A 25937-nucleotide genomic window follows, 5' to 3' on the forward strand; every position below is an offset into this window, starting at 1 on the left:
TTTAAGGATTGTTAAAAGTTTGGGGGAAAGACTGAGTGTCGTGGCTTTCTTCCTTTTTTAGGTGTCTTACTCAGAAGGAGAAATATTTTTAAGTGGTCCTCAATCAATAAGGGGATATAAAAATTATTGATACATAGAAAATAGTACTGGATGGTGGCAGGTCAGAGGTAGGATAGTGGTTTTCTGACAAGGACTTGTTATGAGCTCAAGGTATTTTAAAGGATGTTCAAGCAATGCTGTGCCACAGAAAATTGTGGGCTGTGCTCGAAATTCTGATTTTGTCCTCTTTGTGCAGTAAAAGATGAGAGTGACGGCAGCAAGCACTAATATTCAGGAGATGTAGCACCATTTGAGGCTAGTTATTAGGATGTGTCTGGCTTAGGAGATGTGTAATTATAAAGGGTTTATTTCACAATTGTTCTGAATTGAGAGCATTTAGAGCTCAATGCAATGTTTGTCTTAATACACAGAGATATGGACCCTCAGGAAAAGTAAGCTAATGGTAAACACAAACCAGGGAGTTAATATTTGTTCTCATTGGTGTTGTTGATTGCCTAACAAATCCTTTGTGGGCAGTACACATTCAACAGTTCCACACAGTGTATGGGCACTAAATTACATAACTGTTTATGCAACTAGTATCTTAAATTAATACTTAGACTGGGAAGTTTTATCAGTGATAGTGCTGTATTTCTAAAGGAAAATATCCCTTAATTAAAAACAATCTCAGTTATTAAAAAAAAGAAGAACAAAAATTAAGGCACCCCCTTGAACAGGAAAAGAAAAGGAAAGGCTTGTAGTCTTTTTGTCTCTTTGGTTATATACAGAGCTATTGCTGATGCAGAGGGAAGGGTTAACACTTAAAATGGACTGGTTGCCTCCTGATTTCTTGCACATAAAGCCATGAGAAGTTCAGGGAGAGACTTCTTCCCCTAGTAATGAAGCTCTCTGCTGCTAATGGCCCATGCAGACTCCCTTGGCTCCTCCAAATTAGAAATACTTTTGTACTCCTTTGCTTCATTAACAGTAAAGAGAGGGAGATTGGTGGCTATTTAGGGCACAGGGAAATTGGTGGCTATTTAGGGCAAGCGAAAATTGTAGTCATTATGGTTAGTAAATTCTCTTCATGGTGTTCTTCGAGACTTGATGTTCTTTTGGAGCTTTTCAGAAGAGCTAGCCCACCATTGTCATTTGGCCTAGAAGGAGAGGAGTTGATTTGACTTTGGATTTTTGGATCCCAGTGATGGTCAACACAAGGCATCTTGCCTATGGGGAGATGGGTCTTCTACATTCTGATTTTCTTTTCAGAATGAACCTTTTCCACTACCAGCTGTAATGAAGGCTTCTTTGATAACCTCCTTCTCTACCTGGATTGAATTATACAAAGCTGGTGCTGCACATGAGGACCTGTAAAATTGCATCCCACATAAACCTTAATTGGGATGGATGGGATGGCTTGATAGGACCAGGGCAATGCATGAAGAAGGAAGAGGAAAGGATAGTTTAGGATCACAATGTGCTATGGTGGGTCTCTGGTTGATCAGGGGTTAGCATCAGATGCCTGGATGCCACTTGGAAGGAGAAGGGCATCTAAAGGAAGGTACGATAGTCCCAGAGACAAATAGAACTGAATGAATGTTAGCATTTGGTGGTTTTACAATATTTGAAGAGGGGGTCATGTTTATAAGGGCTTTTAGGAACTAGGAACTATGGTCTGAAAAAATGGCTCCTGCAATAATTGAAGTCACAATACATAGAAACTGAACCCAGGAGAAATTGTACCCTAAAGATTGATTTATAAATGGGATGCTGATAGAAATTTGAGAAATACTTAAATCTAGTCAAAATGACCGGGAGGGGGCGCCTGGGTGGCTCAGTCGGTTAAGCATCTGCCTTCAGCTCAGGTCATGATCCCAGGGGCTTGGGATTGAGCCCCTCATCAGGTTCCTTGCTCAGTGCAGAGCCTGCTTCTCCCTCTCCCTCTGCCATTCCCTCTGCTTGTGCTCTCTGGCTCTATCTCCATGTCAAATAAATAAATAAAATCTTAAAAAACAAACAAACAAAAAGAAACCAAAATGACTTGGAGGATTCTTGGGGCCATACTGCTGAAATTAAGGAGCATTTCTGGAACTATCTACCCAATTGATTGTATTGTAACATACTGAGGTAGTATTTTCATAATTTTCAAGATGGTATGCATGATATCTTAAGAAAAGTGTGACAAACATAGATTGCTAAGACAACGTAAGTGACAAAACATAGGTTGGAGGAACTAAATGTGAACAGATGGATGAATTTGAACAAGTGGAAATCTTCTTTTGGTCTATAATTTAAAAAACTTTGTAAAAGTGCTTTAATTGAGAGCACTTGACTAGGATAAAAGAAATATCAGTTCATAAGGAAACCTTAGCGTTTTTTAATTTTAATTTTAATTTTTTTCTTTAGCATTTTTTTTTAAACCAGGGCTCACTAGAGTGTAGATTGCTTATATATGTCCAGAAGAGGTTTTCTGACCATTATATATAAATGTTTAAGTCTTCATGGCAAGCATCCTATTGAGATGGGGGTTGGCTGTATCAGGCTCTGATAACTTACGATCAAATTGCTTGTCTTCTTTAATTGATAAGTTTATAGGAAATCTTCTCACCCTCATGTGGATTTTCCAGGTAGACTTCCCTGTTGGGGAGAAACATCACCAAGTATCAGTTTGGAGTGTATTGGTCCATTTTAACACTCATTCATTCAACAAATATTTATCAAATACCTGCTATGTGAAAGGCAGCCTTATTTTTTACTGTGAATTATTAAATGGGAATTCTGATTTATCTATGAGTCTCTCCTGGATTTAGTTCTTGTGATTCATTTTCCAGGGCCCATATGTTTCTGTGAAAACTGAAAGGATACACCTTCAGAATCTGAAATACTCAGAATCATTCTTTGGACTTTGAGGAATCCCACTTTACATACTGATCGGGATACTTACTCTAGCCAACCTATTGACCTCTTTGGTATTTCTTGGTTCCAACTTTATCTCTTCTTAATGCATTTGTTTTACATTTATTTCTCAGAAGACTATTTTTAAAATGTATCAGTTGGGCCAAATTGTGCTGGATCATCTCCTGGGACTCTGGGACGTGTGGTTTCAGTTGGAGGAAAAGAGAGCCATGATGATTGAGGACAAATGGGTAGAAAGTACAAGGAAGAAAATTTAGCTTTCTAAAGATTGTCTAAAGATTAAAATGTAAAAATAAGCTCCATAAATGTAATGGTCTTCTATGTGAGATTGTGATGTCCCATACCTGGAGGAAGGGACAGGCTGAAATGTGGAGGGAATTCCTACAGTGGGTTGAAAGTTAGAACAGATGACCTTCATGTCCATTCTGACTCTAAGAATACGAGTTTAGTATTGTTCTTTGGTTCCAGTGTAAATCCTGATACACATGTGAAAAACGCTAAGTATCCCAAGCCCGATCAGAGAAAGTCTCTCACCCCAAGTTTCTAAAGGTTCAGTTAATGTTGCATCAGGAAATCTGGGAAAAGAGTAGGTTTTTTTTTTTTTTTATTCCCAAATGCCCTGAACATTTTTCATCCTTTTCATTTTATTAATGAATGAATGAAAGAAACACACATATTCTTTCAAGAAGTATGTATCAAATACTACATTGCTGGGGCCAGGGCTCTGCACCATGAAGGGTTTGAGTGTGTTTTTAAATGACCAAATATCCTGGATAAACTGCTAAGCATTAACATAAATAGTACAGAATGGCAAATCTGGCACATCTGAGGTTTGTTCCTTTTTTTTTTAAGATTTATTTATTAATTAGAGAGACAGAGACTGCATAGGTAGGGGAGGGGCAGAGGAAGAGAATCTCAAGCAGACTCCCTGCTGTGTGCAGAGTCCAATGCGGGGCTCGATCTCAGGACCCATGAAATCATGACCTGAGCCAAAACCAAGAGTCAGACACTTAACCGACTGAGCCACCCAGGCGCCCCCTGAGGTTTGTTCTTAAATGAGCTGTGGTAGATATTAACTGGGCTTGGTGATGGTTACTGAATTATCTCTGAGTTTCACAGTTTTACATATATGTAAGATACATATTATTTACCTCCATTTTTTGAAAAAGGAAATGAAAGCTTAAAGAGGGTCAGTAATTTACCCAAATGCATCCACCTCGCGTATGTGGATATAGATTTCCAGTTTATGCCATTTGATCATAGTGACCAAGCATTTCATGCTAAAAACAGTTTCCTTTTTATAAAATGCACTGGATTGTAAATTGGCTTTGGATACGCTCATGCCACACCTCACTTTGAAAACCCAACATCCTCCTTCGTCTCATTTCCCTCTACTTTGAGAATTTAATTATCTGCCTGCAGCAAAATGCCACAGTTAAAGATTCTCATGAAAACCAAACCAAAGGGGGAAGGACAGTCATAATGTGTATTGATTTTTTTTTTTTTTTACTTTTGCCTTTTATTTTCTGTCCACTTTTGACTTTCTTTTAGGGTCTTAGCATGTGGCTAAATCTGTTTGTTCTAGTGAAGTCTTAAAAATCACTTTCTGGGGTGGGTTGTGTAATTTGTAGAAATTAATAAATTTCCGGTTCTGCCTTGTAACATTCACATAATGCTTTTGCCATGCTCTGCCTCAATTTCCTAATTTGCTGAAATTCACTTCTAGAGATGCGTTCCATAAACTAGGAAATGGGCACCAGCTGCTTTAGAGAGAGCTCATCCATGCACTCTTCCTTCATATAACAGACATGGTTTGAGTGCCCATTGTGTGCAGATCCTGTACCAGGGTGGAAGAGACCAAAAAGGACAAAATATCTCTAATTTAAAGATCTCAGTAGGGAAGGCTACTGAAGCCATTTCTGCTGGGTGGTTGGAGGTGGGCTTCTGAGAGTCTAGGCATATTAGGTTCTGGGTCTCAGTCATTGCTTCTCATAAGTATATCTAAGAACGATATAATATGTTCTCTGATGCTGATAAAATTGGTCTATGGCAAAATTCCAGACATGGACATTTCTTTATTAAAATAATAGTATATAGTCCTGGCCTGTATGAACTCGTTAAGATGGCATTTATCGGTGGTCTCAGATCTGAATGTCTCTACCTTCAACCCACCAGACCAGTGGAATGCACAAATGATCCAATGATATCTTCCCAACTGGGTTGTTTGAGCCACACAGTGATTGTAAAAAACTCTGTACACATACAGACAAGATGGCCCAAGACATACGTGGAAAGAATAGAAGATGAATTACCACTGATGGGAGAGGAGTGGATTAGATCCAGAATGGACAAATAACTTACCACCCATTTTTTTTTCTTTTTAAATCACCCTAGAGCTAATGCTCCAGATGTTTCTTACGATTTAACCATGACTGACAGCAGAAATAAGACAACCACTGTCACTTATGTACATGATACATTGTCTAACCTTTATGGCTGGATGGCTCTGCTCTTGGATCAAGAGACTTACTCACTGCAGTTTGAGACCCCTTGGATCAACAGATCTCTGCAGGTAACCCCAGGAACTCATTCACGGGTATGGTGCATTCCCCAGGGCTTCTTATCTTTCCACCTGTGAAATAGCAGTTTGCAGGAATTAGCATCTTCTGGTGCTGATAAAGAAAACTGTCACAGCATTTTGGCCTGATGAATGTAATCTGAATATAAGATATGGTGGTTATTTTTAATTTTAATTTTTTTAACTTAAAAATTTTAGAATCTGTTTGAATCTTGTCTTGAATAACACAATGGTTCTGCATGAAATTTTAACATTATTAATACAATGAAAAATACCTTCTAAGCATTCTATAGAACTATATTATTAGATTAGGGGTTAAGAACCAACTTACCCCTTAGAGGAGTGTTTGTAGCCAGAGAAAAGGTCTTAACAAAGCATTTTTACATTGCATACTGCCACCTTGTGGTCAAAGATTAACTTGCAAATAAAGGTCTAGACCTTCATTGGGGTTGGTTGAAGGAGTCCAATAGTTAGGAGGTGTGAAGATAGGAATAGCCATGTGGAAAGTGGGTGCACTTTCTGAAAAAAAAAAAAAAAAAAAAGACAAGCCAGTGGATTTCTTCAAGCTTCTCCTCTTCCTTTTAATGCATTTCTTTCTTCCGTCACATTCTCCTTAAAGTCATGAGAGCTGGTCTTAGGTGTGTATAGTTCAAGGCAGAATCTCCTTTGATCCTGTCACTACCCTATTCAGAAAGGAGAGTTCTTTCCTTCCCTTGAGGTTCCCATGAGAACATTTTGGGGAATTTTCTTAAGGTGAAGCCATCAGAATGATGACGGTAGAGGTGGAGATCCTAGTGTCTATCCTGGCTCAATACTCCCCTGCTTTGTGGTGTGGGGCAAGTTACTGAACCTCGCCTGCCTCAGCTTCTTCATCCATAAAATGGGTGTGAACTGCTATATTTCTAAAGTACTCCATCTGTGTTCTTTGTAGCTCTTTTCTGGCAAAATCTTTCCTTACTCAATGAGCATTATTGTATTGTTCTCTCACTTCAAGTACTCAGCAACCTTTGGCAGCTTTGCTCCTGGGAACTACCTCCTGTTGGTGCACAAGGTCCTGTGGCCTTACCCTGACATCCTCGTAAGGTGTGGGAGTCAGGTGGGGCAGTCCCTTCTGTCTCTGCCATCACCTGGTCAGGACCAAGGTTGTGACTGGTTCTTCAATACGCAGTTGAGGCAACTCACCTATCTGGGTAAGTATAATTGGATGAGAATATTGAGGGCACGAAGTCGGAAGCCACCGTTCACTCTTGAATTCCAAACATTTGTACTGTGAAGGGATGAGGACCTGGAGGGGAGAGCTGTGTGTTACGGTTAAATGGTTGGGCTCTGAAATCATACTGCCTGGGCAGTTGTCCTGAGTTCCTTGTCCCTCTCCCTTGTGCCTAGTCCATGTCACCTGAGCCTGATCTACTCTTGAGCCCTGTGACTATGAAATTTTAATAGCACTAGAAAGGAGAATATGGTAATTCCCTGGTATTGCTGTCTTTGCCAAATGGATTGCTATATATTTTATTTGCACTGAATTTTACCATTCAAATTTTATTTCTGACTTGATCAACCATAAATGTAACCTAAAACTATAAAAACTCAGGGTGGACAGAGATCCTTGAGACTGTTTTACCTCTAGAGCTAAATGCAGCCATTAAGTAAGAGCAAAGAGGTGTCATTAACTATGACCATTTACTTGGTGTATATTCTAGGACCAAATTTTAATTTCAAGTTGTTCTCCTTCTATTACTTAGCATGTCTTGTCCATTGGTCCGATTTTGTTCACAAACTGCAAACTGACTTAAATGGCCACATGAGCCAAGCATGGTAAAGGAATATTTGTGGCATAATGAAAAAAAAATCAAGTCATGCAGCTACAGATTTTCTTGCCCTTTTTTAAATCATTATTTATTGAATTAATAGCAAATTATACTCTTATACTATTTATACACATATATATGGTAGAAATGCACATCTGTGTAAGTGTGTATATTTATATATAGATGTACGTCTGTATGTATTTATGAGCATCTATATGATATAGATGCATTTTTCAGTATAAAACATTTTTATTAGGTAGATAGCCTTTATTAATTGAAATCATTCTTTGTATCAGAATACCCTAGTATCTCCACCTTTAGATAAGAGGAGTTGGAAAAGGACCAGGAAATCACAGAGGGTTGGTTAGATGTTTAATGAGCATGGAGACCCTTGTTCCTTAAGACGATTCCCAGTGCTCCACGTACTGGCTTCTGAGGTCATTTGTGCCTCCGGTATCCTCTGAGTGAATGGGGTAGGTAGGTGGCTAGAGCCACTTCTGTTCTCATTCCTGGGCTGGTACAGTGAGGATATGATGATTCAGGGGAAACTGAGGCTTGCGCTGCTCCTCAGTGGTGGCGTCCCATGCAATTGTGTCGGACTGGGTAGATTTGGTTATGATTTCGGATATCTTCTGTGTCAAGTTTACAACATCGCTGGGAAGGCTTATAATGCCATTTGGCAGTGAGGTAGTTGGCAATGGGTACCCCAAGAGGACCCCAAGCCATAGAGTTCTAGCTCTCTGCCCTGCATTTTACATTGATTAGTTTGTTACTTTCACTTAATTGTTTTGTTTTTTTTTTTGGACCGTGTGACTTTATAGGTCTGCGATTGGAGTAATTTACATAAAATAAGAAGAGAGACATAAGTTGAGACCTCACAGTCTATGTGGACATATTCCTGAGATAAAAAAAAAAATGTAGGGAGAGTCGTGTATACAGAAGTTTCATTGTTATAGTAGGGAGACTGCTTGACCTGTTTCAGGGCCATTGAATTTCCTGCCTGACTTTCAGGTGTGGGGAATGGAGAGACCCTGTTCCTATTCCTGGCTGGCTTTTCGTTCAGAGTACCGCTTCACTGACAATTGGCTGTGTTTCATTAATTTGTTGACCACTTCTAAGTGGACCGTCTTTTTTGTATTGTTTATTTGCAACCTTACCACATCCCCCAAGATAGGAAGTTTCAAACAAAATCACAAATATCTTTGTTTCCTCCATTTGGCTACTTTGTGTGTGATTGAAGATACCTGACTAATCTTAGATCCAGCTGAGAAGGGAAAAAAAAAATCAGAACCCAGGCATTCTAGCTCCTGGCCCCGGATCTCCCCACTAGAGTGTGCTGCCCACTAAATAATCATTGATCACTGACCAAATAGGGTGTGTGTGTGTGGGGGGGTGCTAGGCAGCTTTGTGGGAGAAAACTCACTGATCCCTAGTGACAAAGAAAAAAATCCTATACATATAATATGTTTTGAGAGTATTCCTCTTCTCTACCAAGGCAAGTTTTGTCTTTTTTTTTTTTTTTTAAGCAAATGACTTTATGGGATGCAGGTTCTTTGGAAAGCTCGTGGCCAGAGCTTAGGGTTTAGGGTTTTAATCAGTGGCTGGCTGGCTATTTCACCTGGGGCATGGAATTATAAATGCTCCATGCCTCAATGGCTTCATCTCTACAACGAGGTTAAGAATACCTACTTATATCTTGGAATTGTGGTACAAAGCACCCAGATATCTTTAAATGTGATTAGTATGCCCTGTTACTTTACTACACATTTTCTCAGTAGATTATTTCTCTAGATTTGTTCTTTTCTCCCCCAGAAGATGAACAATGTCACATGCCTTGAACTAAGTGTACACATCACAGCCTTTCCGAAAGGGTCCCATTCTATTTTTCTTGACTAGATTTTGTAGGATAACCGAGATTCCTGATAACATGACATACATGATATATGGTTTCCATGATTGAAATGTAATACCACTTAAGCAATTGTTATCCACAGAATAAGATCACCTCGCTCATTTAAAAATATCTTTTAAGGAGATTGGTTCAGGTTGCCTTTGTAAAGCCCCTGAGAATTTTGCCCAAGAAGCCACTTGCAGAAGAGACCACAGCGAAGGACTCATGCGCTACAGCTTGTGTTAGGACCCGGGAGGAGCAGTGTTTGGTGTGAGAAATGATTACGAGTGGCAGTTCCGAACTGTAACTTCTACGCCACGCTTGGGAATGGGCAAGACTGCAGGACAAGTGTTCTTTTATATTTTCCGAGTCGGAGTCAAATCCAGCAAGCCCATTTTTCCCGTTTAGGCGATTTGATTAACGGGTAACTCCTGCCTCTGCCTTCCCCACTGCCTCTTTCCCTGCTGTTTTCTTTTCCAGGGATGTTTCAGTTCATGGTTAACTATTTTTATTTTTTAGTTACATTAACGCTATGAAATAATTAGTCAGCTAATTAATCTGGTTTACAAGCTTTGTAGGATTCTTGAGCTGTCAGTCAGGCCCAGGCCTGGGGCCTACGTCTAGTCTCCGCTCTCTTGCCCATGTGATTCCCGTTGCCATGGCTACTGGCTACATCTGCTGACACCCCACTCTCTATTTATTGCTTAATTAAGAATTTCACGCTCAGCCCTTATCTGCCTCTAAGAACAAGCGCACACTGTTAAGAAATTCCAAATTTAGGCCCAGGCACAAGGAAAGCCTTTCTTGCAGGCTTGGCTGGATGGAGCCTCTCTAACGATCTTCTCGGCATCCCAGCCGCCACCCTTCAATCAAAAATCATTAAATGGGGCAGAGATAATGAGCATGTAGCATATCAAAAGAAGGATGTTTGCTTCGTCCAAAGGAGGAAAAGCTGCTAGGCCCCATGCGCAGCTCCACTTCAAAGGGAGATGAGACCCCCTCGTCACTGGGGCCCGATAAAGCCTCATTTGTTCTGGGCTTGACTTATGAAAAAGGTCTGGTGTGTCGGGGTCCCGTCTCACAGACGCAGGATCCCCCCACCTCTTGCCTCCACCTCCACCAGCCCCCTCCCTGGCCTTCCGCACGCACGCTCGTGTGTCAGCACTCCGGCAGCTGGGTCCCCCAAAGCATCAGGCGGAGCGTATAATCACTGACTCTCCCCTCACAATGGCCACTTGTAGGGGGGTGGCCGGGAGGAGGTCTTCATCACAATAGGAACACAATTATTGCAGCTGCTAGGGAGGGCTCTGCTCCTTCCTGTACGAAGATAATAGGACTTGCCCAAAACGGGAGGAGACGGTTGGGGGGAGGGGGAGGTGACAGGGGTTGATGGGGGTGGAGGAAACAATCTTGAGTTGATTATTCATATTCTGACTCTTGGAAGCCCGATGCGGAGCCAGTGGGGTTCCAGCAGCTGCTGGTGCACAGTCCTCTCCTAATAATTGTCCATTCTGTCAGGGGTCAACTTACTTTTGACCCTGTCCTTTTATATCGGGAAAAGGCTCTTGAGGGCAAACTGTTGGGTTGTGGCAGGGTGCATTAAACACCCACAGCCCCTTCCCCTTGCTTTCTCCTACACCCAACCAGCAGCCGGTGATAAATTCGCGTCAGATGCTGGGCCATTCACGGTTGCCCTCCCGGGTTCACACAGCCCCGCTCGCGCACTGGAGCGGCGGCCGAGCCGGGATATTGTGTGAGGCGGCAGCTGAGCGAGCGCCTGCGAGGCGCAGAGGCTCCTGCCTACCACCTTCTTCTGCTCCGACTGAAAAAGAAAAAAAAAGACATGTCTAGCCAGGCCGGCCAGTGACTGTCTCCAAATGGCGCCCCTCGCCAAGATAAAGGCAGGCTGTTTGGCAAGAAGCCGGGGCCCTTCTCCATGAGGGCAAGAGGGCTGCAGATAGAAAGACAGATGGACTTCATTGTCCGCACCCGTTGCCCTGAAGAAGTCAAGTCACATCACACAGAAGGCTCAGAAAAGGTGCTGTTAACCGGGGAGAGCCCGAAAACAAGGAGGGCTTTCCTGGGTTTGCGGCCAGGAGCTCAAGGGTACTGCCTGGGTTTCTCTTTTCTCAAAAGCGCTCAGGGCACAGGGACGGAGCCGGCTGCTGCCTCCATCCTTCTGTTGTTCAGCTGGTCCAGAAGCCCCATCAGCAACTCGGGAAGGGATTCTGTTAGCGTCTGTGGAGGAGAGAGGACTCAGCCGGCTGCCCCGAGCATTTTGGGAGGGTTTTATAAGCAGAGCAGAATCCTAATCCTCGGAAACTCTGCTGCCATTCCCATGGTGAGGCCCTCTAAGGCAATCCATAGCATTCTAGTTAATAAATTAATTTACATTCTTCTAGAAAACTCATTCCCCAAAGATCCCCAAGGATTTCTGCCAGTAATATAGAGGATTGACTTTGGGGAACTGCGCTAACCTTTATGGCAAACGTATAGAGAATGGAACAGGAGCTGGTGATGGGAGAAGGACTTTTGCCTCTTGGTTGCAAGCAACTTGTCTCCCGCAAGGAAAAGGAAGAAAATAAATGAGAAAAGGAAAGAAAGAAGGAGGGAAAACTAAGCAGTCAGGATCAAATATTTTTTCTTAGGAAGCCCTCCGCTTAAGGAGCTAATTTCCTTTTTTTTTTTTTTTAAGATTTTATTTATTTATTTGTCAGAGAGAGAGACAGCAAGAGAGGGAACACAAGCAGGGGGAGTGGGAGAGGGAGAAGCAGGCTTCCCGCCGAGCAGGGAGCCCGATGCGGGGCTCGATCCCAGGACCCTGAGATCATGACCTGAGCCAAAGGTAGAATCTCAACGACTGAGCCACCCAGGCGCCCCTTCAGGAGCTAATTTCTTAGCGATGCTGATGGCAGACCCTAGTTCATGCAGAGCGTAGGTGGTGTAACCCGCATTCAAACTCAGCTTTTCTGACCCTGGGTCAGTACTTTTTCTAGTATACGGGTGTTTTGGTTTTTTTAAATCCAAACTTATGTATATACCCTTGTAAACCAGTTCTTCTTCCTTCTATTTAGAGGAAAACCTTGGGCTTATTGAAGGCTCTATGCTTCCTGAACTTTAGATATTTGAATACCAACTTTACCCTTTGTCACACCCTATGCCTCCTGTTCTATTATTTACCTAAGATTTTTCTTAAATCAATTCCCACGCCATCTTATTTTTAAAACATAACCTCTTTTTAAGCAATAATATCCATAAAATCATGGGTTTAATGACCTAGTTGCTTTTTCTAAAATACATTAGCATCCATAGCTATGAAAATAAATCATTAGTGCCACTAAAATCATCACCTCACAGTTTATATGTTGGGACTACAATGTGGTCTGCAAGGTTTTGGTATAATTGGTGAAAAGTAAGAAGTGTGAGCCAGGGATCTCTTTTTTATCTGGGTCTCTTTCCTTGCTTGCTAAGAACACCTGCTGTTGAGAACAAACCACACTCTTTTTTGTTTGTTTGTTTTTACCCAGGGACATTTATTTGTTTATTTATTTTATTATGTTCAGTTAGCCACCATACAGTACCTCATTAGTTTTTGATGTAGTGTTCAACGATTCATTAGTTGCATATAACATCCAGTGCTCATCACCACACGTGCCCTCCTTAATACCCATCACCCAGCTACCCCAGCCCCCCAAACTCCCACCCTCTGAAATCCTCAGTTTGTTTCCCGGAGTCCAGAGTCTCTCATGGTTTGTCTCCCTCTCTGATTTCCCCCTCTTCAGTTTTCCCTCCCTTCCCCTACGGTCCTCCGTGCTATATTCCTTATGTTCCACATATGAGGGAAAATGTTAAGTCAAATAAGTCAAACAGAGACAATTCTCTGCATAATCAGAATATCCCCTCCAGTTCCATCCATGTCTATGTGAGTGGTGGGTATTCATCCTTTCTGATGGCTGAGTAATATTCCATTAACAAACCACATTCTTGAGAGAAATTGTAAAATTCCTCAATTTGGGGCTTTTTAAATGTGCCTCATGGACAAACAACTGGAATGCTAACCCTTGGAATTTCTGGTTCTGTCGATCTGCACAAATGCCCCATTTTTCACAGGAAGTGCAAGTGTGGCAAATATCCCTGAGTCAGAATAACAATTGTTATTGTTTTCTGAGTTAATTAAGAAGGTTTAATTGAACTAACTCTCAGGACTGAAGTTAATGTAGATATATCCATCAGTGCCTTGAGTAAGTTCTTTTATTCTCACACCTCAGAAAACATTTATACCCTTCCATGAATGAATGTTAGTGGGGATAATGGAAGACTCAAAGGTGATCACAGGATTTTCATGTAATGTTTCTGTGAGGGACTTTGAAAGATCCTGCATTATGAGGGCCAAGCTGGTTCTGTGGCTGCCCCTGAGAAGCTGGACTCAGACAGAAGTATGGTCCTGTGAATCAAGCATTAGCTGCCCAGGGACCAGCTGACCAGTAATGCTCAATGGCTAAGTGAAAAAGGCTAATTTCTGGGGAGTGAGGTCAAGTTCACTGAACAAGGAAGGAGAGACAGAGCAGGAATGTACAGGTGTACGAGACAGATCTGAGAGAAGAGGTAGTCGTCGAAGATAGGGCAAGGTAAGCCGCAATGCAGAGAGAGAGGACCGAAGCCAGCAGCTGGCTCATGAAGACAGAGCTGGAGCCTGGGTCCAGGGCAGACAGAGACCGAGAGAGAAGGTGTGCATCAGGAAGAGAATGGCTGAAATCTGCAGACAGAGATTGCGGTCACTGTTTCAGATTTCAGATTCTCTCCACGTGTAGTCAATGGCTGACTCACACTATATAAATGTGAATTGAATGAGAGGTCCAAATATGTGCTAAACCTCAACGGTGGAGTGCAAATGGGAATTTGGATGAAGAATGAAATAGGAAAGGAGTCAAGGCCCATCAAGATGCCACCTTTTTTTTTTTTTTTTAATATAGCTAGGTACTTAATTCTCCCTTCAAAATTGCAAAAGAGAATGGGACCTACTCAAGGAGAGAACTCATTTTTGTCTATCCTAGTGCCCTAGTGAAGACAAAACTTGCCGGGCACAATACAAAATTCTGGAAGACCCTAGTATCATGTTTAGCTGAGTAACTCTCTTTCCTCCTTCTCGGCACATTTCGTGCTTTCTTCTAGATCTCTGTGTTTATAGCAACCTTACATCATATAGCACCCATCAGAATAATTTGACTATAATTGACCCAATGGCTTGTTTTCTTTTTGAGGACAGACCAGATATTCTTACAACCTGGGAAGGATCAACTGCAATGAGGGTCCATTTATAAACAAAGTAGATTAACCACTCTCATATTACAAATACACACTCAGAAATCATAAGCGCTGAGAAGACATATGTATAATATCACAGCTTGTGTAAGGCTTTTAAACTCTTCCTGAGTCAGTACCTTTATTCTCAAACAATTTTCATCCCTCTTTGTGTTTGTCCAAATTGGAAACGACGTGTAACATTTACACTGTTTTTTATAGAGTCAAAGCACTTAGCAAACTTTAGAAGATCTGGTTAAGTTGCTTCCAACTCTGAATACTATGACTCATCATGATTAGGTACAGCTGTAAAAAAGAGTAAAAAGAGTCGAAGCATATTTCTTGGGTTTTGTTGTCTGGCTGCTAGAATAATGAGCATGCCATGGTCGCAGTATAGGTAACGACTAGCATTTATGTGCCAAGCACTGTGCTAAATATGTTATAGGGATTATCTTTTCTTCCCAATCATGCTATGAGGTAGATAGGACGACTATTTCCATTTTTCACAGGAAGGAAGTGAGTTTCAGAAATGATGAAGAACTTGTTGGTTGCCCACATCAAGGAACTGGAAGACCCAGGATTCAAACCCAGGCTGTTGGACTTCGTTCAGCAGCCACACTCTTCCCCGTGATTCTCTATGGCTCTGCTCTCAGGGTGTAGAAATGGTGTTTGGGAAGAATAACCCTCTGACCCGCACTCATGTCTCAGAACCAGCCTGCAGAGGGCCATGTACAAGTGGTGGGTGAAGGAAATCAGACTTTTTCAGTCTTTACTACTTTTGGTAACTTTTCTCCATTTCTTTGGATACTGAAACTACTCCTTTTCTCAGATTGAATGGTATTCTCACACCTGCTTTAATAAAAGGAGCGATAGCTTTTCAAGGTATGTTTTGGGGAAGAGGCTCCCCAAGAGGTAAGAAACATTTATGCATATGTAGAGGCTGAACAAGATCAGTGGCCACACAGTTCAGAAGCCATCCGTGTAGAGCTGCAGACGTGAAAGCACCCCGAGCAGGAAGCCTTGGCTGACCAAGAACAGAGCCTGGGTGAAGTGACTTCCTGAATGGAAGGGCAAGTGGAACAGTCTATCATGGGGGTTGGATGTGGTGGGGTTTAGCCTTTTCAGTCTCTGGGTTAATAATCACCATGATGGCCACAATGCATGATGCATTACAAAATGACTACAGTGGTTTTGAAAAAGACTTTTTCCTGCGTAACTTTACTTTTTTACTCTCTTTACTCGTGTGGCTCTGTCTTAAGGAAGAGGGCACAGATGTAGTGAAGTCTACCATTACTTGGAAGCTGCTTTTAACAAGGATGATTTATATAAAATCTTTAAATGAACCTAATAACCCTTTCCAAATGATTCCTGGAATTTTTTCTAATTTGCCTTCTTTAGAATTTGATTCTATTACAACACTTAATTCCTTCCTCATATGGAAGAGTGCTCTGTTGTTATGGCCTTTTGCATGTTTTTAGATGTCATCTTGTCCATATTCTCTTTTGTTTTTTTTTCCAGTTGAGCCTATTTTATTATTTTCTCTTTTGGTTCCTTTAAAAGGGTTTTTTCCTGCCTCTATTTGCTCAACTGGTTGAAATTGTCAGTTAAGTACTGGGTATTCAGAGTAGAGCCCTATAAATTTAGGATTTCTCGATTAGTTCATGAATAGTATCTACATGTCCGGCAATGTCTGGTGTCCTAAGGTACATGAGAAAAGTCCCTCCCTCCAAGATTTAGAAACAGAGCTCATGACTGATGCAATCTGAAATTTACCACAGTTGATGCTTGATAAATACTTGCTAAATTGAGAGCAAGCTTGGGATAAATATCACCAATATCAGTTATGAGCACAAATGGGTAAATTAGACATTATAGAAAAAAAGAGAGATGAAATGCTGGGCTGATGGCATATTTATTTATTTACTTAAGATAAAAAAGTGGGTAAAATATGCAACAGGATAGAGAAACAATGTAAGTGAAGCCTCAGAAGTAGTGATAAAGTAGAGCACATAGAGAACATGTTGGTCATTGTACCTGGTCTCAAAATATGTACAGTGTAAAGGAAAGCCACTTTTTATAACGGGAAAGTGAGAGTAATTATCAAAATAAGAAGAAAGGAATAGGAGAGTTCTCATCATAGATCCCTTTGGGGATTATAATAATAATAATAATTATTATTATTGTTATTTTGTAATATTTTGAAGCTCATGCTTTGTAATTAGAAAAAAAAAATGATCCTTGGTCTACTCCATCTTGTGATGAAGGAAAAGGTTTAGGGTTCCATGGAAAGGCAAATGGAGAGCATGAGTTTGACCAAGTCCTCAAGGCTCCAGCCTTTGACAGCATTGGGCCCTCCAGTGGTGGGAGGTGTTGGCTCACATGACATCTGATAAGGCAGAAAGGTAATTAACCAATAAGAGACAAGGTGTTACTGAAAAGTGGAGTTGGCACACCTGATTACTAATTAATCAGGCGTGAGAGCACCTTGTAGATGCATTCACTATTTAATTATAGCAGCCTCTCTTGGCAAAGGAGCATATGTTCCCAGCTTAATCTGCTGGTTTATACTGACATCAAATTGTCATTATCAGAAAGAATCAGGCCTTTTGATTATTTCCACTAATTTATTGAACACTTAAAATTAATGAACCCCAGGCCTTCTAAATGTGCTCAGTTGGTTTGGAAGATGGAGGAGAAAGGGGGGTAGAAAAAAGCCTTCATTAAAAGGACAATTTGTTTAGATAAAGGTAAAGCAAATACATTTCATGGGTGATCTGAACTCTATTGAAAAACACATGAATTCTAAAAGCTAAGCCTCCAAAATGATGGAGAGGAAATAGGATAAGAGGTGTGCCCTGCTGACCAATGTTGGCCTCCAAAGAACATATGGCTAAAGGGTTCCCTCCCCGCCTAATTATTTATGTGCCAATTCTCTTGGCGACCTCACTGCAATTAAGTTTAATCAAATAAAAGCAATCAAAATTAAATGTTGGAAATCAATTGTTAGACTAACTAACAAGGAGTTCATTTTTTTTTTTAATTTTGAAAATTTAGTTAGGTTGGGGGGAGTTTAGCATAAAGCCATCTTTATCACATAAGAATATCTTCTGTATTAAGATGCTCTTTGCATCACATCCAAGTTGTGGCTTTTTGCATTCAGTTTCAGGTGAAGGCCACGTTCAAGTGACTCTCCAGGTGAAGGAAGGTGTGCCCCCAACTATTTCAGGTGAGTATTAACCTACCCACCAAATAGTAGTGCCTGGTACAGTAGAATGTCCTCCAATAACAGTTCTATAAATTGCTTGCATCAAATTGTTCATAAGCAGGTAGGCATCAGCCCTAATGCTATCATGCCTAACGACTCCCTATTGTGTCACCCTGATAGCTGAAATACGTGTCTGCATTTCAAAGAAAGATATAAGAAGGGTGTATTTCAAAACGTTGGAAAGTAAAGAATTAAAACATGTAAATAAGCACATTTCATAAATTATGGACCATATGTGCACACAAGAGTCCAGATCTGCAGATGGGCCATTAGGCCTCTACCAAATGGAAAGAAAAATTCAGGGTATCTCAAAACTTTAATTGTTCCCAGTGATTTCAGGACATCAGGGTAAACAAACCCTTCCCAAAAGTCAGATGGTTCTGTGAAATCTCTCTAACTCATAAAAGCCAAATTCTCAAAGACTAAAAGACTCCTAGGCACCTTCTAATGCATTTCATTGTTTGTTTTTGTTTATCCTAGGCCAGTTTAACTATGCATTTGCATTAGGGACAAATCTTTTCAAAGGCCAAGTTTTCCTTTGATTTCCAGTGGCATTTTTGTGTTATGTCAGAGCAGAGCCCATGCTAATCAGAAAATGATCCAACTGCTCCATTTAAATTAATAAATAAATGAAGAAAATGTACTAGCCTAAAACTATAAACTAGATGTACTGATGGCTACTACTCCATGCTTATTGGACTGGGAAGAATGTGGTTCTTTGTTTTCATAACTGTTTCTGGGCTACCATAGCATTTTGTTCTTTATGTCCCCTGTCCTTTATCCCTCCTTTCCTTCAGGTGGCTCACGATGCATTATTTATTGAGGGCCTCTTGTGCAAGATGCAGGAGGATACAATGATGAGCAATGATGTTTGACTCCATGGGGTCTTATGGTCACATGTGGATGTCAGTTAAACGACTAACTAATCAATGGATAAATCTCTTTTAAAATAACAGTTGCCAAGAAAAGTATCTTGCAATTCTCTCTTTGACAGTTCCGTGTTCAAATTTTCAATTGGTTGGGTCAGTTGCCATTTGCAGAGGACATATCTATTGGGGGTTGTTCTCATGCCAGGTCCCCTCAGAGGATACTGGACTACTTATGGGTGGCCATACCTCATTCAACCAGCTACATAGTCAGGATGCCATGCCACTCAGGACTTAGTAGGAAGATTTTGTATTAAGGACTTGTTGGAAGGAGACGTGGGTGGCCAGGCTCCTGGGCTTGTTAGCAGGTGTCAGTTTAACTGGAAGATGTTTCATTTGGCCTATCAGTTACAACATGCTAAAGAAATAGAAAGATTCATAGAGTTATAGAATATTAATGAGGGAAAGAACCTCACAGGCTATCCTGTCCAATTGCCCCACTTTACAAATAAGGGAACGGAAGCCTAGAGATTGAATAGTTTACTTAGTCACACCTAGTCAGTGGTTGAACTTGGATGAGAGCTCAGGTTACTCAACTCAGTCCAGTGTTCGTTCTGCTATGCCATATAAACTCTAAGATGTTTAAAGTACCTTTTTTTGGCATATATTAATTTATGACTTCAATTAAAATTAATTGTATATAGTCAGTTTTCCTAGCCAATATAATTTGCAAGAGAAAACAATCTTAAACACAAGGAATTACAGAATTTATACATTTACCATTCATCAGAAAGAAATTTCAAATACTAAGATACTTCTAAGACATTCCCTGGTTCTCATGATGGGGGGTAGATGTGCTAATGTCAAAATTTAAATATGAGTGTGTATTTTGATTAATGAAAAGGTCTATGAAAAATAGTAAAATTATTACAGTATCAAAAATTCTTTGACAAAACAACAATGGAATGATTAATGGAGTTCTTTTTTTTTTTTTTTAAAGATTTTATTTACTTATTTGACAGAGAGACAGCGAGAGAGGGAACACAAGCGGGGGGGTGGGAGAGGGAGAAGCAGGCCTCCTGCTGAGCAGGGAGCCCGATGTGGGGCTCGATCCCAGGACCCTGGGATCATGACCTGAGCTGAAGGCAGATGCTTAACAACTGAGCCACCCAGGCGCCCTGATTAATGGAGTTCTATCTATATGTTAATCCACTCTGAGATTCAATATGAATATATAATGCAGATGAGACATTTTGGGTCAGGGTGTTCTGTTGCAGAGAGTCTCCTAGTTGACTCACTTGTAGGTTTATTCTGAGTGTACAAGATTGTGCGGGACACTGTAGAGAAATGCTGACAGGAAACTCCAGAACCAGTAGAAATTAGGGTGTATATGGGCCAATGCTGAGGAGAGACAGAGGAGGTGGTGGTGATGTAAGTTGTTGTATGGATGCTTAGTGGGTTTGTGGTGAGGATTTATGCTAATTAGAGTCAAGAGGATATCCAGGTTTCTGAACACCCCAGTGCAGGTCGTTCATGTTCTTCCAATGGGCATAATGCTTTATAAAAAATGAGAGAGGGGAAAATGGGCAAAGCAACCCACTTTTGGGGGAAAGATAAAAATATTTCTGAAGAGCCTTTATCTTGATGACATTGTCTTTTCAGTGGGGGCTAACTGGAAATAAGTGCATAGTCATATGGGACTATGATGATCAGATATTCTCTTAAATTGGCCATCCTTTCCCCATAGATCTAAGTTTATTTCCTTTCCTCAGGTTTCTGAGAATCTGTCAGCCCTCCTCCTTTTTAAAGTCAACTCATCCCTTTCAGCATCTTCTGAATTTTGTCCCATCAGTAAATGATTCGGTCTTGTGTAGTTAACTTCTCCTTTACTGGTTCCTTCTGGCCAGTGCCTCTCAATTAAAACAAAACAAAACAAAATTCTAAATACTGAGTCTTCCTCTAGCTGGTATCTCTGTTACAAACTTCTCAAAAGACTAGTCTCTTGATGCAGAGCCATAAAAAGCTGGGCGGATGAAGGATCAAGGTGGAGAGGGCAATATTTGGCTCAGATCTCAAGTTGGAGACCATCTTAAACCATAGCTGTTGCTGAATGACAGACTTGTAGAGGAAAGCAAGGTGAGGCTTCCTCACAAATGTTGGTCCTGATCAAAATTCACGGAATCCTATTTCAAGCTAAGACTCATTTATCTAAAGATTGGGAAGACAGATCAAAGCCTGAGCGTCTCAAATCCTAAAGCTGTTCGTTCCTCAGTGAGCTTTTGGGACGATCTGACCCAGTGCGTTCCCTTCCTCACCTCCGGTGCATTTCTCAATCCACTGTAAGCCACGCTGCTTACCACCTCACCACACCACTGGAGCCGCTCTCACCGGGATCATCCATGCTCTGGTTGCCGAATTCAGCAGTCACTTCTTACTCACTCTCTTATCAGAACTCTGCTGTTAACAAGATCGCTTCTGCCCTCCGGACATGCTCTATTTCTTGGGCTTCCAAGACATGCCTCTCTCCTGATTCTCCTTGCACGTCTCTGTTTCTTTAACTCTTGTAGGCTTCTTCTTCTCTCCCCACTTTCTGTATTAGTAATAGCCATACAGAAGCCTGATATTAACTATAGGAGTCTGATAACTTTGCAAGAGACTGAAATGTGTTTTCTTCTCCATGAATTCTTCTTATCTTAAGGCAGAATGGTATAGAATGACCAAAGTTGTTCATAATAACAACTCTTAGAATAGTTACTTTAAGATTTAGTTTGTTCAATTAAAGACAGTTTCAGCCCTCTTATAAATAAGAGTGAAGATCTCAAAGTGAAGAATCTGTTTCCAACATCTCTGATAGAAAGAGTTTCAGAAGCCTGGTATGTGGTTTTAAAGAGCCTGGTCATTGCCCTTTTGAAATATCACTGGAAATAAAGTATCAGAATATCTCTTTCTGGCCTTTGTGGTGCTACTTAGTGGCCATTTCAACAGAGCCCCCACCCTACCCCCACCTGCATATTTATAGTATAGTGTTGGAAAGGAAGCAAAATTGGGAGGAAACTAGGTATTATAGTCTTGGTGTTTATAAAATATTTATAAAGCCTCTTTCTGAGTGAAGTTTGTGCCAAGCCCATGCCTGATTCCCATGGTGTGGGGTCTATTTTGTGCTAATTAAATTGCCTAGGATTTCTACTTGACCACAATCTATATACTTTTCATTCATCCCAGGGCTCTAATGAGACCATGATTACGAGGGAGTTGGGTTCCCGTAGACAGAGTAACTGGGTGTTCCTCAAGGTTCTGACCTCAGGCGTTTTATCTTTTCACATTGTAATCCTCCCGAGCTATCATAACCATCCTTAGAGTTTCAAATACGACTGCAAAATCCATCTTCTTGACTCAGCTCTCTCCCACTCTTCAGATTCATATCCAGTCCCTCCTTGCTGTGTATCTCCACTTGGAGGTCTTTTCGAAGACACCCCAAACCCTTTATGGCTCAAACGGAATTCATTGATGTCCGTCTTAATGGACATCTCTGCCCATTACCACCTATGCTGGAAATCCAGGGGTCATCTTTGGCTCTTCCATCTTTGTTACCCATCACACCTGGATCTCTGATTATTTCTCCAACCTCATCACTTGCCTCCTCCCAGCTCTGTGGCTCAGCAACACCAAACTCCTTAGAGACCCTCCACTTAATCTCTTATTTCTTGCCGTTACTTATGATCATCCTTCTGTCTGGAGTGCAAACCCTCACCACAATCCCCTTTACCTTTATAGCTCCTAAGCCTTTAAAATGCAGCTCAGATGCTCCCTCTCCAGGAAGCCTCCCCTGGCAAGGTCTCACTTCCTCTCCTTGTGGGATATCATTAAAGATAACTCCCTTTATATGTGCAATGGTGAGCGCTGTGAATTGTGTAAGACTGATGAATCACAGACCTGTACCTCTGAAATAAATAATACATTATATGTTAAAAAAAAAAAGAAAATAGTAGGAAGGGAAAAATGAAGAGGGGGAAATCGGAGGGGAGGACGAATCATGAGAGACTATGATCTCTGAGAAACAAACTGAGGGTTCTAGAGGGGAGGGGGGTGGGAGGATGGGTTAGCCCGGTGATGGGTATTAAAGAGGGCACGTACTGAATGGAGCACTGGGTGTTATACGCAAACAATGAATCACGGAACACTACATCAAAAACTAATGATGTAATGTATGGTGACTAACATAATAAAATAAAATTAAAAAAAAAAAAGAGAACTCCCTTTAGAGTTCTATCCTCCCAATATTTATTTATACAACTTACACGACAGTGTTAGCTCCTTTCAGGCAAGAATGACATTTTATTCCTTTTTGTATCCCTACTTTTTAGGAGATTTTGGGAGAGAAGGCACTCATTATTTGTGCTTGTGAGATTACTATAATGGATGAGATTCTGCACCCCTCCCCAAACATGTGAGATCCCCCATCATTTGAGCTCTTGAAACTCTAAGAACATCTGGAGTCATCTGTGAATCTTTTCATCCTCTTTTTAGAGACGCTTTCTGCCCTCAGTCTCTGCGTTAGGGGTCACACTCCAGAAAAGAACATGTGGCTGCCGTTCAACACGGTGTTGTGTGTGATGGCTACTGTGCTGTCGCCACTGGAAATTATTAGATTTATGGTATAATTCCTGATGAAGAGGCCAGTGGGATCGTTGAAAAGAAAATACCACTTGATCATCAGTGGCAGAATCAAGAAAAACCAGTTGGAACATATGAACTGTATGTAAATTACTTCAGTGAGAGGTGTCCAGGTTATTATCTTGCCTTTAACACACATTAAGAGCTATGAGAAGATTATACCTTTTGACTCAGTGATCCCATTGCTAAGATTCTATTTTAAGAAGAAATCATTGTTACTGGCATATTTGTATGGAGATATTTAACACTGCATTACTTATAATTTTAGAAGAGAGTGGAAAGATCCTAAGTACCAAACATTAAGGATTGAGTAAATGATAGACTTTTTATATGATAGAATATTATGTAGCCACTAAAATTATGTTGACAAGGAGTTTTAATGACATTAGGAAATGCATATCAAAATGGCTAAGCCAAGTAGAAAAAGAAGTGAATATAAAATTGCATATATGATATAATCTCAATTATATAAAAATGCTGAGAAATTCTGGAAGGAAATGCAAATAAAAGGTTAATGACAGTTATCTCTAGGTAGTGAGATTATAGGCCATTATTATTATTTTTCTTTCTTTTTTTTTTAAAGATTTTATTTATTTATTTGACAGAGAGATAGAGAGAGAGCACAAGTAGGTAGAGAGGCAGGCAGAGGGAGAGGGAGAAGCAGGCTCTCCACTGAGCAGGGAGCCCGACGTGGGGCTTGATCCCAGGACTCTGGGATCATGACCTGAGCCAAAGGCAGATGCTTAATGACTGAGCCACCCAGGCGCCCCTATTTTTCTTTCTATATTTGCATTTTTCAAATATTCCGTGATAAGCATATGTCATATCAGGCAAAGCACAAATGTGTAATAACAAAAGCAGAATATATTTTCCCTAGAAGTAGAGGTAACTGAAGGATTGAATAATTACTTGCTTTACACTGATAACATGATTTTTAAAAGGTTATAAAATATCAAAAGGCAGCTACCTTGGGAGGTAAAAATATTATCAATATCCTAAAATAAGGATAGAATTTGCAAGTTATTATAGTGAATCAGATTTTCATAGTTACTTGCTATTTTCCTTTTGTTTCGTAGCTTCTACCTCTACACCTGAGTCAGCTTTAAAATGGTCCCTTCCTGAAGCATGGACAGGCATTGAAGAGGGCTGGGGAGGACACAACAATACCATTCCAGGTCCTGGGGATGACGTCCTGATTTTACCCAGTGAGTAAAACAGTCCATGAATTAAATAATCACAGACAGACTGAACGAGGATAATCCAATTGGGGATTATTTGTCATTTAAATACATTGTACAAGTAAAGAATGTGGGCAGTCTTATTTGTGGGCACTTATGTCTACAACCTCCTTTTTTGCATTATAAGTGAAGAATTTCATAATCCTATGAAATCCAGAAAAAATAGCTCAGCTTACCTTCATTAAAGGTGGAATAAGTAGTTACAATGCCACAAGGAGTTAGAATAATTCATTAATGGGATATGTTTCTTATGTGACAGAGAACAGAGATTTGCAGAAAAATTCTAGTGTCCCTGTGTTGGAAAGAAGCAATTTGCAAGTGCTTTCTTTTTTTTGCCTTTTGTGGATCTTTTAAATATAGAACTTTTAAACTTTAAATAAAGAATCTTTCAAATATAGAAAAATGATGAATAAGTTCTTCTGTTGCCATGATTTTTCAAAGATGCTGGAAAAGGAAACTGATAAATAAAACAGAAAAATAAAAGTCTATGTATTTATGTATCATCTATCTAGAACTCTCTTCCCACAAAGACACATATGGAAGATGATTCTTCAGATAAACAGAAACACACACCCATACTTTAAAAATTTTTCTTTCTTTTTTCTTAAAGATTTTATCTTATTATTATTATTTTTAAGTAATCTCTACACCCAACATGGGGCTCAAACTCACCACCCTGAGACTGAGTCACATACTCCACTGACTGAGCCAGCCAGGTGCCCCCCCAATTTTTCTTTCTTAAGAGTGAGTCTTGAAACTCCCAGAAAATCGCCCTAGCCTGAGAAGAAAATGTTTTTCAAAGAACAAATATATTTTCCCTAAAAGACCTAATTTCATTTATGGCTTAATGAACTTCCTAAGGTAATACTAAATTTAAAAAGATCCATACTGGAAGAAGAATGTTTGGTCATCTGCGAAGTGATAACAATGATAATATCCAACATTTATTGACAACTAACAACATGGCAGGAATGATTCTCCATACGTTAACTAATTCAACCCTGACAAGAACTTCTTTGTGATATACGTGATATTATCATCCCTATTTTTTTAGGGTTTTATTTATTTATTTATTTATTTGACCAGCACGCATGAGCTGGGGGGTGGGGCAGAGGGAGAAGCAGACTCCTCACTGGGCGGGGAGTCTGAGATCATGACTGGATCCGAAGGCAGATGCTCCACCAGCTGAGCCACCCAGGCGCCCTGATCATCCCTATTTTTACTGACAGGATAACAGAGGCCCAGGGCAGTTAAGTAACTTGCCCAGGTTCATGCAGTTTGCAATTCAGCAGTCTGAATTTTAACCCAGGCAGTCTGACTCGGAGGCCTTATTCTTAACCCATCAAGTGCATTCCCTTTCT

At 40.6% G+C, this 25937-nt stretch overlaps 1 protein-coding gene across 1 annotated transcript in view; it reads left to right on the forward strand.

Annotated features, from left to right (window-relative positions):
• Positions 1-25937, forward strand: part of PKHD1 (PKHD1 ciliary IPT domain containing fibrocystin/polyductin) — a 443829-nt gene that overhangs the window by 218730 nt on the left and 199162 nt on the right. Inside the window, exons 48-51 of the mRNA XM_078054411.1 lie at positions 5350-5527; positions 6528-6723; positions 17694-17759; positions 24415-24543. Of these exons, the coding sequence (XP_077910537.1) occupies positions 5350-5527; positions 6528-6723; positions 17694-17759; positions 24415-24543 (569 nt within the window). The remainder of the gene's footprint in view (positions 1-5349; positions 5528-6527; positions 6724-17693; positions 17760-24414; positions 24544-25937) is intronic.

This window comes from Halichoerus grypus, chromosome 9 (genome assembly GCF_964656455.1).
Source record: "Halichoerus grypus chromosome 9, mHalGry1.hap1.1, whole genome shotgun sequence".
NCBI lineage: Eukaryota > Metazoa > Chordata > Mammalia > Carnivora > Phocidae > Halichoerus > Halichoerus grypus.